Here is a 14138-nt window from a genome sequence, read left to right on the forward strand (position 1 = left end):
CACATCCACCCATCCCTCAGTGCACCCAACAAAATTTATTCCACACCTGGATGAGAAAAATATTAGAGGGAACATTAGTTGACAGGATCTACTAGCTATGTTAACAGTGTTGTATACCATCTGTACTACAGATGGAGAAACCGAGTCACAAAGATAGCCAACTTGTCCCACTACCATCTGTGTGAGAACTGAAATTAGAACCCAGGAGTTCTGGGCTCTTAGTTCTATGCCCGAAATATGAACAATAATTTATCAGCCTCCCAGGGAAGGCTGCAACCCTCAGTTAATGGAGTTCGCACCGATGTGAAAGGCTTTGGAGAAGCACAAAGCACTAGTGCGGCTGGACGCACAAGGATAGGAACAGTGGGGTGAGCAGACAAGAAATTTCCACCACAGAGGCATTTATCATCAAAGATGCCACTTGTCTGGAAACAGCTTTGGTTTAAACCTTTTAATCACATTACATTTCTTCCTTCTGGAAGTTGATCAGGGTTTTTTACACAGGCGTGAAATGTTTTATTTAAAAAAAAAACAAAAAAAAGGCAGAAATAATAATAAAAAAATTCACACATTTTGGGAAGTGCCTGGAACGCAGCATCAAGAGGAATACTGGGGCCCGTTCCTAGCCAGTGGTTCCGACTCCCGACTCCCAGTCCACATAGCTGCTTGCTCGGATTCCTTGCTGGCGGCGGGCAAGTGAGGCAGAGATCTGGAGTGGCTGCCCGACTGCTGGCTAAGCGCGTAGCTCCCTGTTGCCATGGCTCCGGGCAGGCTCTGGCATCTTGGCGCGTCTCCCGTCCCTGGCGGTTGCTTGGGGTGGCAGTAGGCAGGCGAGCTCTTGTCGGGAGTGACAGAGGTGGAGCGGAAGACGGGCGCGGGGCCCAGCAGGTTGTTGTGGAGGAACAGAATGACTCCACAGGCGTTTGGTCCGAGCAGGGCCTGGCCGAAGGCAGCGTTCAAGTGCCCGAGGTTCGCCAGCCCCAAGGGCGGGTTGCAGATGGGTGAGGTGTGCATCCAAGTCAAGTTCATGGAAGACCAGTCGGCCAGAAAGCGCGCCTGCTCCCTCCACGCTGCGCTGGCTTTGCTGTCGTCTGCGGCCGGGTCCATGAGGTGCAGCTTTTCTGGGGCGGGGCTTTGGGCCGAGTCTTCGCGGGGCAGCGTGGCCTGGCCTCTGTGGCTGTCCCCTGCTGAAGGCGTGGGGTGGGACTGCTACAGAAGGGAGAGAACAGGGCACGTCAGGCTGGGCTGGCACGGACTTTGAGGTAGCCATGACAACCGGGGCTCCCTGCAAGGCCTACGGATGCAACACGTGCAGGCGAGGCAGAAACCACAGTGAGAGGCCAGCGTCTCCGTGGGGAGACCACACAGGCCTCTTGGCATCCACGTCACCCACGTCTCCAGCGTGGCACACGCTATAAAAGATCCTTCTCTCCAAGCCAGCACCCTGCCTGCCACAGGCCCAGCTCTGTCCCCATCCCGCTGGGCTGAAACAGCCCAGATAAGGCCGGGCCTAAAGGAGCCTCACCCGTGGGCCTTAGATCCAGATGGAGACGGAAGAGATCGGACAGTCAGGTTACTCAGCAACGAGCGCCCCTTACCTTCGCCAGCTTGCGTGCGTGCTCTGCCGGACTGGAATCAGGACCGGAGCTCTTCAAGGCAACGTGAGGGAACCAAACTTTCAGCATCATTTCTACCTGCAGCAAGGTGCCCAGGTAGCGCTCCCTGCAAGAGAAGAAAAGAACACAGGGTTCCTCTCCAGCCAGGCGAGATGGCTCCGTCCACAGCCGCGTGCCCCGTTCCCGCGCGAGAGAAGAGACAGGCTCCCGTGGTAAGGAGACTGCCCCGTTACTCCAACGAGACACCTCCCAAGCGTGCCGAATCTCCCCTCCCCCAAAGCTAGATGTTTACCCTCTGGGCTTCCAATTTTAAGTTACAAACTATCCGAAATGGGGTAATCTGAAGCCCTGCCTGGGGGCTGAAAGGTTTCCCTCTGCGATGGGATTAGGGAGGCCAGGGAACAAACAGGAGGAGGGTCGTGAGTCATTCGTGGTTTCAACGTGCGCCAGGACGTGGCGGGTTCGAAAAGCCCAGAGGCGTGTGACAGTGCAGCCCGGCACCGCGAGTCACGGGCGGCTGCCGAGGGCTCCTGCCAGGAGAATCCGGCTGCAATCCTGCTGAAGCGACCCGGGGCTCCGGCGGTTCCAGTGTGACAGCGGGAAGCGGCCTGATTTGGGAAGTGCCTGCGAGCTGTCCCGTCCAGAGGGTGACTGGGGGCAGCTGCCCTAGCCCCTGTGCTTTGGGGGGGCCTCGCAACTGTCCTCTGGGTGGGAAGGACGTGGGGGATTACAGGGGCCTGTCGGGGAGGGGCAGCAGAAGCCATCCCTGCGCTCACTGCGGCGGCCAGCTCCGCCCTGCTGCACTCGACTTCCACTGCCGCAGGGCGAGCAGGGGCCCCCCCGATGCTGCCCCGCGAAAAGCCCTGTAATCCCTCAGTTTGTGATGCTGGGGAGAGGGGGCAAGGGAGGGAAGCAGGGGCAGGGTGGGACCTGCAGCAGGGACACTAGGAGGGGGTTGCCCGAGGCCCTATGCCCCCTAGGGACGGCCCAGCTGTGCACGGTCTGGCTGCCCCCCCGTAGTCAGTCCCACACGGCATCGTGACAGTTTTGCAGAGGTGACTCGTACCCCATCTCTGGCTTTTGCAGGACCCCGACTATCCTCTGAATCCTGTCCATGGCTAGGCTGCGCTGGAAGCTGCTTAACCCTGTGGGGGAAATTAAAAAAAAACAAAAAACCTCAGCAACGCCCAGCTGTTAGTTTACAGGCAAACCAACCCAGCTTTGCTGCGCGAGGGCGCCGGGCGAGAAGGCAGCCGCGCGGGAAGCCGGGGCGAAGCCGATTCCGCCTACACGCCGCTAAGACACAAACTGCCCAAGGGAGAGATCACGACGGGCAGGACGGACAGACGGGAGCACCCAGCCCTCGGATCAGCTGGAGGAAAGGGGCCTGCCGACAGAGCAAACTGCAGCCTCTGCCCTCGGAGAAGCCTCCCCTCAGACCGCAGCCAGCGTGGGAAAGGTTTCCGTGCCGGGGGAGCAGTGCCCCAGCGCTCTATTAATGCCACGTCCTGGCAGCGGGAAGGGCAGGCGTCACGCCGCGCCGCCTGCTTTCTTACACCTCCTTCCGAGCCGGCCTCGTTTCTTCACAGCCCAGAGTGGGCGTGACACAGGCAGGCAGCTCGACATGTGCCGGGCGGATGGAATCACACCCACATGGAGACACACGTGCAAGCAACCCGCCGCGAGGGGAAGGAGGGCAGGTGCCACGCCCTGGGCAGGTTCAGTGAAAGCCTTCGCTTTCATCTTTCCCAGGGCGCGTTAGTAGGGCAGGGAAGCAGCAACTCAGACAGCTCCCTGGGAAATTCTCCGCGCGCTTTGCAATCAACGCGGCTCGCAACGTCCTTGCGAGGCAGCTGGGCACAGGCAAGCGAGGGGCGGATCCAAAGGCGAGGGCTTAGGAGAGGGCGGTAAGCAGCAAGGAGGAATGTAGGGAAGATCCGGTAAGGGGGATACGCCGGTGCCGCCTGACTACACAGCAGATCTCCCACATCAATTCTTTTCGTGGCCACGGGAGTACGAGGACGCCAGCTGCGTCTCGGGCACTGACCACACTGGAGCAGAGGCGAAGGCAAACGGGTGCGCACTGGCACGCAGCTCCAGCAAGAGGAGCGATTTAAGCCGGCAGGGACCCAGGCTGCAACAGGACATCGCCTGTGCGAGATTTTAACGTACTGTCACCGCTGCACAGTACAAAGCAAAAGTAAAGCGCCTGTTGCTACATATCAGGGAAGCCGACAGCTGCGCAGACCCCTGGATGGGGGGAGGGGAGAGGAGGGGGGCAGGTTCCACGCCCTCAGAAGGGGCGGGGCCAAATCAGTCAGTCCTCAACGTGAGCGTTTCCCGCTAGTCCCCCCTCCCTTAGAGCCGCCTGGTGCTCCAGCGGCAATTTAAAGGGCTCAGGGCTCCGCCATTACCACGGTAACAGTAGCCGGGAGCTCAGGGCCCTTAGAATTGACGGGCCCCAGGGCAACTAGCCCCCTCTGCCTCCCTGTCAGCAGGCCTGGCCAGTACCCTACAACGTCCAGGATCTTGGAGACAAGACACCTCCAGGTTTCTCAGCCCTGCGCCCATTCCCGGGCAGGGCTGGCTCCGGCTAGCCGACGTAACCAGATTAATATTGAAACGCAACGTGCGACGGAGCCGCAAGGCCGGAGGGGACGCAACAGCAATCCGGCGCCGGCAGAAAGGAGTCCGAGCGCTTGGGCCGCAGCCTCCGCACGGATCTGCTGACTCCAGCGGTGCGAGGTGGACTCACGCCCGCCGGGGCTGCGGCCCATTCAGCCTCCTCCCACGTCCCAGCCCTTTCCAAGCAGCCGCGGCGGGCAAGAGACTGACGTCCGTCGCATTGGCGAGTAAATTCACGGACGTCGACTCACGTCAAGTCAATTCACCACACACTGCAGCGTGTCTCCGAACCCGGCCCTGGGACGGGGCATCTTTAGCACCGGGCAAAGCCCTGGATACACACGCAGCAGGGGGAGAAATTCTGCAGCAACCTCTGCCTGGCGATGATGGGTCATCGGGCATGGAGAGGAGCCGGGAAGCACGGAAAACCAACCAGAGCTGCTACCGCCTTCCTCCCCCGCGGGCTCCGGACCAGACGGCCAAGAGTCCGTGCTCACAAGCGGGGCCACGTCGACCAACGCGCTCAGCTCCCAGCAGGCCCCTGAGAGCTGGGACGTCAGCCCTTCCCCTCCCGTTGCCCAGCTCTTGCAGACTACCCAGCCTCTCCCCTTGGCACGGGGCGAAGATCCAGCCCTCTCGTGTTTTCTCCTCTCTCTAAACTGGCAATTGCAGCTTTAATTGCTCAGCTCATCCCCCTTCCCAGCAGGAGGATCGGACCTGCCCCTGCCAGTCCTTCCTTTGCTCCCTGCCCCGTGACGGGGCTGTTACAGACAAACGCTAGGCAAAGACGGGGTAAAGGGCTGGGATTAGGGATGTTTCAGAGGGTGGCATTAAGAAAGGGGGAGGAACGCACCGTGCACACAGAGAACAGACAGAGGGAAACCATGCCGGGCAGCAGCTGCTGCTTCTCACCAGGGTGGGAAAGCGGGGCCCCGATTCTCCCGCCCAGAGACACCCGTGCTGCCTCCGAGGCAGGGACCCCAATGGGCAGAGGGGGCCCATCATTCCCTGTGGTTCAACAACCGCGTGGCCGGCAGCCTCAGGCCCTCCGGGGAGGCACCCCTGGAAGAACAGCACGTACCTCGCTCGTAGCGCCCCTTCTTCAGCCCGGTCAGCAGCTCCGCGAGGGGCCGGATGAAGCCCTGGAGTTCCCGGCACTGCAGAGACAGAGCACGGAAGGTGAGCCAGCCCATCCGGGATGATCCACCGGCCGAGGTCCCCCAGCCAGCCCCTCCCTGGCACATCCCCGGGGCTCGTTTTGCCCCCGATGCAGGGCTCCCGTGGAACTCTACGGGCGGCGAGGTGGGACGCCAGCCAGGTGAGCTCAGCACTGGCTTCCCTCCCCAGTAGTGCAGCAACTGCACCCGAGTTCACGGCCATCCCCAGACTGTAAGCTTCCGGCAGCAGGGACAATCTCTGCTCTAGCACCCCGGTGCACGACTTGGGCGTAACGCCCCTCATTCTGAATGGCTCATGGTGCCCATGCAAGTGCCCCCAGGAATTCCCATCCCCATCCTTTCGCTGGGACACCTGCTTTCCTTCCCCGGGCCCGGCCTCCCATCAGAGTCTGCACTAGCCTCGGCCCAGGGGAACACGCCCAGCAAGCTCACTCCACCCACCCGCTCAAGCGCCGCCAAGGCCTTTGCTCTTTGGGGCAGTGAAAGGCCAATGGCATCAGTGCATCTATGGGCGAGGAATCCCAGCCGGGCCTCGCCCCCCTTCCCAGGCAACTCCCCCCGGGCTGACACCCGCTTCCCCGGACAGCCTCCTGGAACTCACCTTCTGGGCAAACAAGCGGTCCCCTTCGGTCAGGGGTGACATCGGAGCCTCCCTCGTCCCTGCTTCCCTGCTCCTTTGCCTTTTGATCCCGTGGGCCACGGGCTGGGCAGCACGTCCTGGGTATTCCCTCTCCCCCGCCGGACGGATCAGACGCTGCCGGCCGCTCTCCGCCCTCTTCTGGCTCAGAGTCCTGTCGGCCAGGCTGCCGGGCCCCTCCGCCAAGCAAGGGCAGGCGGAGGGGTATCTGCCTTCCAAGGCCCCGGGAAACCGGCCGCACGGACCCGAAGGCCGTTGTCTAGCAGAGCTCTGCAAAGCGGGTCTTACTGTCCTGCATTTGCAGTCCCGGCCCGGCAGGCTGGGGCTAGTCCATTTCAACTGGGGGGGAAAGACGCCCCTCTCCCTTCGGGCGCGGGCGTTTCTCCGGCCGCTGGCCTCCTTCTCCCCCTCGCTCTCGCTGTCCGAGAGGAAGACGCTGAAGTCGTAACCCTTGTCCTCTTCGTCGCTGGCGGCGCTGTCGGCCGAATACAGGGACTCGCAGGACGACATGCTGTTGGGGGACTCCATGGCTCAGGAAATCTGTCGGGGACCAAACGGGCAAACCAATGAAGATGCTGCCAGGGACAGTAACAAAAGATCCCAAAATTTGCCTCCCAGCCCAGCGTCTCTTAGCACGGCAGCCGACTGGAGTTTAAAAAAGAAGGGAGGCTTTTGAATCATTTCCAGTGGCACAGCTAAAAATCAAACTCTCCTCCAGCTAACGGGGGGAGGTGGCTGAAAACAAAAGGGGTAAAGAAAAAGGGAGCCAAGTGGACCCCGTGCTAGCGCTTTGCAAGAGGAAGCCGTCGCAGGGACGACCCGTCCGTTCCCAGCAGGGGCTGCACCAATGCAAGGGCCCCGCTAGTGTTTCATTGTCCGGCGCATGCCGAGGAGCGCGCAGAGCGGCCCTTCGGCAGGCGGGGGCACAAGCCAGCTCGCGGACGCTCGATGGGAGCGTGAGGCGGAGCGACAGGCACGGCGCTGGGACTAGCGAGGCGGCGGTGGTGGGAGGGGAGGATTTATGAGAGACTTCCCCTGCAGCCATCGGTGGCGTGCCTGCCTGCCGAAGCGTTCCAGGAGATGGACAAGCCACCGGCCTGGCACCTGGCTGCAGAATCGGGATTTCCTGCCTGGTTTTATGGCGCAGCCTGCGAAGCGTTAACAAGGGGAACACGCAGTTCTGACTCCCAGACCAAGAGCTTCCCCATCCAAGCCAGATGGGGGAAGGGAGAGGGGCTTACCTTCCACGTGGCTAAACAGAGCAGGTTCATTTTCTGGCTCATGGGCTCAGGTGCAGCAATGTTGGGGGTGCACAGACAGCAAGGGAAAGGTTCCAAACAAACCAAAATCCAAGGACTGGCATTAAACGCGCGCACCCCTCCCCCCCACGTCTGCTCGGCCTTAGTAAGATCTTTTCTGCAGCACCTAATGGACCTGTTCAGCCACTTCTGCGGTGTCCCGAGGACACGTCTACTCAGCAGAACTGTTAGCAGCGTGGAAGGACAAGAAGTGCCCACTAACAACGTCATCCCGGCGTGATAGACGAGACCGTGTCCTTTCAACGTGAACCCGTTTAAAACCAACAGCTCAGGAGTCAACATGCCGGACGCCAGTGCCCGACAGAGTCAACAATTAGAAACCAGAGAGCTCCTGGATTGCGCAATGCAAGCGGCAAACCCCACCCTGGAAGGTAAACGGACAAACCACGCAGCTAAATGAGAAAAAGGTTCCTTGCCTGCATTACAGATAAGGGCAGGGTGTGTCAGTCTGATTCAAAAGGGACCGGCTGGCTGGCTCACTGCAGTCAGCACCCCTCCACGAGGTAACATCTTACAGACACGGCAGGTCTCCACCCTTCCCACGCCCCCCAGGACTGCAGGGGGGAGCAGACGGGAATCTGTGTCCCTCTCTCCATGGCAAGGCAGACAAAGAGGCAAAGCTTCTATGCTTCGCTCTCCCAGCCGGGTTTAGGGCTCACAGACGCCAAATGCCAACCACCCCGCTGCCAGCTGAACAGCAGGAGAGAAATCAATAACGCCCCCAGCGAGAACTGTGGCATTTCCCCCATAAATTGGCCAACCAAGAATAGGGGGCAGGGAGAAATCCCAGGGAGACTGTTCTAAGGGCATGCTTCACAGAGCCAATGCCATGCAGCAGGAGGCCATAAAATATTCACGGCGGTTTCCATCCCCCAAGATCTCGAACGACACAGCATGCAGGGCAGCGCGAAGAGCCGCCATCCTGCTCTCGCTTCCTGGGAGCAGAAGGGAACCACCCCGCTCACCACCCCCACCGGCCTTTCCCGACATGGCCTGCCCCACACGCACGCAAGAGAGGGGGGTGTTAGCACACGCAGAACTTGCTGGTTTCAGGTGGAGCCCAAAGCACCTCAACAAGAAACCCCCCAGGACTCCATTTACCTGCCCCCACGCCGGGAGGGCAGCCTTGCCGGGCACTGACCCTGCCTCGCTTCGCTCGCTGAAACCACGCGCTGTCTCTGCAGCAGGTGTTTGATCCAAGAAGGCTGGGACGCGGCAGGGGCAAGCTAACCACGCTGCCATCAGCTGTTGTTAAGCTGCTTTCCCTGTGACTCAGCCGCAGGGTGGTGGTCCCTCCTCCTCCTTCTGCTACAGAACTTCCCCGTCTCCGCGTACCCCGCCATCTCTCTTCCCAATGCAGGCACCCCCTGGTGCCCTGCCAGCTTCAGGAGCAACCCTGCTTCTATGAAACCCGTTAGGCTGGTTCCACGACACTCCTCAGCACCCTCCAGTCCAATAAGCCCCCCTCTATCCGTGGAACTCACTAGGGGATCGCTAGTAGGGACCGGCAGGGCTCCACTCCATCCTCCCTGGCAAACCCCATTGCACTGGCCCTGAGCACCCTGAGAATCAGCCGGGTTTCTCCTTCTTCTCCCCCAGGGGAGAATCCCGAGTCAAACCAGCACCTGGCCTGCGCCGCACTCAGCCACTCTGCACGTTGCTGACCTAGATTAAACACGCACCGGCGCCTCGACACCAAGGAGCCGTGGCGCGGGGACGGCTGTTGCAAGGAGGGACCCGGCTGTCCCCATGCCGCACGGCACGGCCTGGTCGCACCGCGCACTTGGCCCCTGCCCCCGGCTTCTGCGGGCAGCCCTTGGACAAAGGCACCTGCTTCCTCTGGCCGTGACACACACCCTGCCTCCTATGCAACCCCCCCATTCCCGCACTGTCCCCAGCACACGCAGACTCACGTGTGACACACTCAAGTCACTGCCTTTCGCACCGCCCCTCCCTGCCATTCAGCCACACTCAGCCCTTGGAAAGGAGCCCCCCTCCCCCACACCCTCGATTTCCTTCCCCCTTTCCCACGCTCAGGTCACCACGGGGGCAAGTGGGTCCCTGCCCCACCCCATCAGGTTCCCTCCCCCGGGATTCGTGGGGCGATCCGGATCAGACTCCTCTCTGCCCGGGGCCAGTGCAGGCATCCAGACACCCCGCCCCCCCACGAAAGCATGGGGGGGCTGGATCCCCGCATTCCGGAAAAGGGCATGGGAGCCGCGGGGATCCCGATTCCTCCCCAAGGGCGCAGGGTCCTCATCTGATCCTGGCTGGGGGCAGAAGGGAGCGGTCCCAGCCTAGGGAGTAGTGATCTCAACCTGGCCCTGGCTTGGGGGGGGGGGGGGGGGAAGAGAAGGGTCCTGATCCCAGGTGGAGAAAAGAGTCCAGATCTCCGATGTGGGAGGGTCCCAGCCGGGGGAGAGGGAAGGGTCCTGGGGGGTGTGTGTGTGTCCTGATCCCTGACGCGGGTGGGTCCCATGGGGAGGGGGGGGGAGAAGGGTCCCGATCCTGGATGCAGGGCGGAGTCCCAGGCGGGGAGAGTCCCGGGGGGGGGGGAGGGAGGAGGAAGGGTCCCGATCCCCAATGCAGGAGGGGTACCAGCTGGGGGAGGGCGGGAAGGGTCCCAGGCGAGGAGGGGGGAAGAGTCCTGATCACCGATGCGGGGGGGGGGGGGGGGGGGGTCTCAGCCGGGGGGGGGGGGAAGGGTCCCACTCTCCGATGCGGGGGTTCCGATCCCCAATGCGGGGGGGTCCCAGGCGAAGGGGGGGTCCCGATCCCCGATGCGGGGGGGTCCCAGGCGAAGGGGGGTCCCGATCCCCGATGCGGGGGGGTCCCAGGCGAAGGGGGGTCCCGATCCCCGATGCGGGGGGGTCCAGCGGGGGGGTCCCAGGCGAAGGGGGTCCCGATCCCCGATGCGGGGGGGTCCCAGGCGAAGGGGGGGTCCCGATCCCCGATGCCGGGGGGTCCCAGAGGAAGGGGGGTCCCGATCCCCGATGCGGGGGGGGGTTCCGGCCGGGGGGGGTCCCGATCCCCGATGCGGGGGGGTTCCGGCCGGGGGGGGTCCCGATCCCCGATGCGGGGGGGTCCCGGCCGGGGGGGGTCCCGATCCCCGATGCGGGGGGGTTCCGGCCGGGGGGGGTCCCGGCCGGGGGGGGTCCCGATCCCCGATGCGGGGGGGTCCCAGGCGAAGGGGGTCCCGATCCCCGATGCGGGGGGGTCCCAGGCGAAGGGGGGGTCCCGATCCCCGATGCGGGGGGGTCCCGGCCGGGGGGGGTCCCGATCCCCGATGCGGGGGGGTTCCGGCCGGGGGGGGGGGGTCCCGCCGTCTCACCTGCTCTCGCTGCCGGCTCCGCTCGCTCTGTCCCGCGGGCGGCTCCGGCTCCGCTCGACACCAGCCCGGGCCCCGCCCCCGGCTCAGTGCGGGCGCCACGCGGCCACGTGCGGCCCGGCACGTGCCTCCCGCTGGGCCCCGCCCGCCGCGCTCCCATTGGCGGCCCGAGCCCACCCAACGTCGCCAGCCCCCGCCTTCCCGCCACGCCCCCTGCCCCTCATTGGGCTCGGCGAGCCCCCGCCTGGCCAATGGGCGAGCAGCGCCGAACGGATTGGCCGGGAGGAGGGGGGGGCTGGAGGCCACGCCCCTACATGTGGCTGCGGGAGCGAGACGCCAGGGCTGGGGGCGGGGCAATGAGGAAGGACACGCCCCTTTGCTTCAGCCTGCCGCATCGGAGGGGGTTGGCCAGGGTGGGGCGTGGATAGGGCCCCACAGAGAACAATGGGGCAGAGGAGGGGGGGTGATGGGGGCCCCACAGAGAACAATGGGGGAGAGGAGGGGAGTGATGGGGGCCCCACAGAGAACAATGGGGCAGAGGAGGGGGGGTGATGGGGCCCCACAGAGAACAATGGGGCAGAGGAGGGGGGGTGATGGGGGCCCCACAGAGAACAATGGGGCAGAGGAGGGGAGTGATGGGGGCCCCACAGAGAACAATGGGGCAGAGGAGGGGGGGTGATGGGGCCCCACAGAGAACAATGGGGCAGAGGAGAGGGAGTGATGGGGCCCCACAGAGAACAATGGGGCAGAGGAGGGGGGGTGATGGGGCCCCACAGAGAACAATGGGGCAGAGGAGGGGGAGTGATGGGGCCCCACAGAGAACAATGGGGCAGAGGAGGGGGAGTGATGGGGGCCCCACAGAGAACAATGGGGCAGAGGAGGGGGAGTGATGGGGCCCCACAGAGAACAATGGGGCAGAGGAGGGGGAGTGATGGGGGCCCCACAGAGAACAATGGGGCAGAGGAGGGGGAGTGATGGGGGCCCCACAGTGAACAATGGGGCAGAGGAGGGGAGTGATGGGGGCCCCACAGAAAACAATGGGGCAGAGGAGAGGGAGTGATGGGGGCCCCACAGAGAACAATGGGGCAGAGGAGGGGGAATGATGGGGGCCCCACAGAGAACAATGGGGCAGAGGAGGGGGAGTGATGGGGGCCCCACAGAGAACAATGGGGCAGAGGAGAGGGAGGGGCATGGGGACCTCAGGGGGCAGAGGAGGAGCTCAGGAGAGGAAGCGGCTGGGGGACACAGCGGAGAGGGCAGGCAGGGCTGGGGAGACTGGAGGGGGCTGCAGTCACCAGCAGGCTGTGGAGTGGAGAAGCCAGGGGACACTGCAAGGGGGACAGACAACGAGGGTGGGAGAAGTTGGGGGTAGGCACAGGTGAGGGGGTGGGGAGAGGTGTATGGCAGGGTAGGTCGCAGGGGGCTACTCAGGAGAGCCACAGGGAGCGTGAGGGGACGGAGGCAGGTGGATGCGGGGGAGAGAAAGGGGGAAAGGAAGAGGCCAAAAGAGATGAGCGAAGGGGCGTTTGACCCCTCCTGCAGCCCCCTCCGTCTCTGCCCATTGCCTGTGCCCAAGCCAGGCAGCCAAGGCCGGAGTCACTTCGTTCCAGTGCTTTTTGCGAGGACTGCTTTCATGCTGCTGTGCTGAGGTGGCGAAGGTGGGCGCTGGCCCTGAGCCCGGCACTGCTGCCAGCTCCCAAGGGGCTGGGCGCTATTGTCCCGTTACGCACGGCACAGCCCGGAGCCCTTCGCGCCCCAAGCAGCCGTTTGTCTCCGTACATCAAAGCCCTGCAGCGCAGGCTGAAGTCCCCTTGACTTCAGAGGGGCGTTAAAGTTAACGCATCTGCTTAAATGCTTTCCTGAGTTAAGGCCCGAATGGGCAGAACAAACCTTCCTGCTTTTGTGCGTGCTCGTGACCTCCCCTGTCACCGTGGCTGCATGCGGAGGCACGTAGCCAGCCTGTTTGTGGCACGGGGATGGGGCAGGAGCGTCAGCGAGTGAGTGCCTGTGTGCAGTGAACTTGCGGTGCGTTAGCAGAGGTCTATTGTTCTGTACCCCTTGCTGCTGACATCTGTGTCTGTTGCGCACGTAAAGTGATCAGCAGTGAGACTGCCATGCAGGGAGATCGCACATGCAGCTCCACCAGGTCTGTTCCCTCTCTGGATTGAATTTAACATTCCCATCCAGTAATTGGTAGTCAATGACTCGGCCTTCACTTTCCACAGGGAGAAACCGAGGCAAAGAGACAGGAAGTGACTTGCATCTCACCTCACAGTGAGTCAATGGCAGATCTGGGAACTGAACCCACATGACCTGCCACCTAATCTCAGAGCTCCCTTTCTTCCAGAGCTGGGAAGTGGGAGATACCTGCCACAATAAGGCCCCCATCCTCCGTGGAGCTCTAGGCTATTGCTATAATATGAATGATTAATAGTAACCAGAATCCCAGAGTTTCACATCTCAGGGTACGTCTACACTGCAACGCTATTTTGAAATCCCTAGTGCTTTTAATCCGTGTCTACACAGCAGGCAGTTATTTCGAAATAGCGTCAAATACTGACACGCTGGAGGACTTCTTACTCCGACTCCTGTAACCCTCAGGCTACGTCTACACTGGCAGCTTCATGTGCAAGAACTGTTTTGCGGAAGAGTTCTTGTGCAAAAGGTCTTCCACAAGAGCGCAGCTACACTGCCATGTGCTTTTGCACATGAGATGTGCTGTTGCACAAGAGCACCCATGGCAGCGTGGATGCTCTCTTGCACAAGAAAGCTCCGATGGCCATTTTAGCTGTAGGGGTTTCTTGCGCAAGAAATTCATGTTGCCTGTCTACACTGTCTTCTTCTGGAAGAGCTCTTGCGCAAGAGGGCTTATTCCTCGTGGGGAGAGGAATAACTCTTCCGGAAGAAGCCCTGTTTTCCGACGCTGTACTGTAAATTTACTTGCACAAGAACGCGCGTGCAGTGTAGACACTCTGCAAGTTTTTGTGCAAGAACAGTTGTTTAGAAATAAGCTACGCAACTGACGTAGTTCAATTTATGTTGCTTATTTTGAGTTAAGCCGTACAGTGTAGACGCACCTCGGTCCGTGTACAGTCTCTTTGGGCATGTCTATGCTACAAATTTATTTCCAAATAACAAGGTGAGCGTCCATACTACCAAGCCTGTTATTTCGAAATAACAACTGCTTGTGAGAGGAATAACGCTTATTTTGAAAGTTATTTCAGGAGTTATTTTGAAATACCTTATTTCCAAATAAGCCTATAGTGTAGATATAGCCTAGCCTATTTACTAGCTCTCCTGGTGTGTCTACGCTGCAGCACAGGTCGAAATAAGATACGCAATGTGAGCTATGCAAATTGTGTATCTTATTTCGGTGTTACTTTGAAATAGCTTATTTCAAAATTTGGCACTGTCTCCACAGCGCTGGTTTTGAAA

General features: G+C 61.5%; 1 protein-coding gene across 3 annotated transcripts; it reads right to left on the bottom strand.

Annotated features, from left to right (window-relative positions):
• Positions 1–436: 436 nt before the first annotated feature.
• On the bottom strand, positions 437–10854 carry CIART (circadian associated repressor of transcription). 3 transcript variants are annotated; one of them, XM_075907417.2, is made up of 6 exons: positions 10707–10854; positions 6021–6596; positions 5323–5398; positions 2683–2761; positions 1599–1722; positions 437–1209 (listed from the first exon to the last, which is right to left on the bottom strand). In XM_075907417.2, the coding sequence occupies exons 2-6, from the start codon at positions 6582–6584 to the stop codon at positions 598–600; spliced, it is 1455 nt and encodes a 484-aa protein (XP_075763532.2). In that variant the 5' UTR covers positions 6585–6596; positions 10707–10854; the 3' UTR covers positions 437–597. The 3 variants fall into 3 exon arrangements, with proteins under 3 accessions (XP_075763532.2, XP_006118790.3, XP_014426834.3); XM_006118728.5 differs by lacking the exon at positions 10707–10854 and adding an exon at positions 7298–9705; XM_014571348.4 differs by lacking the exon at positions 10707–10854 and having other exon boundaries at positions 6021–9705.
• Between the last annotated feature and the right edge of the window lie 3284 nt (positions 10855–14138).

The sequence above is a fragment of the Pelodiscus sinensis genome, chromosome 22 (assembly GCF_052426305.1).
Source record: "Pelodiscus sinensis isolate ZL-2025 chromosome 22, ASM5242630v1, whole genome shotgun sequence".
Classification (NCBI taxonomy): Eukaryota; Metazoa; Chordata; order Testudines; family Trionychidae; genus Pelodiscus; species Pelodiscus sinensis.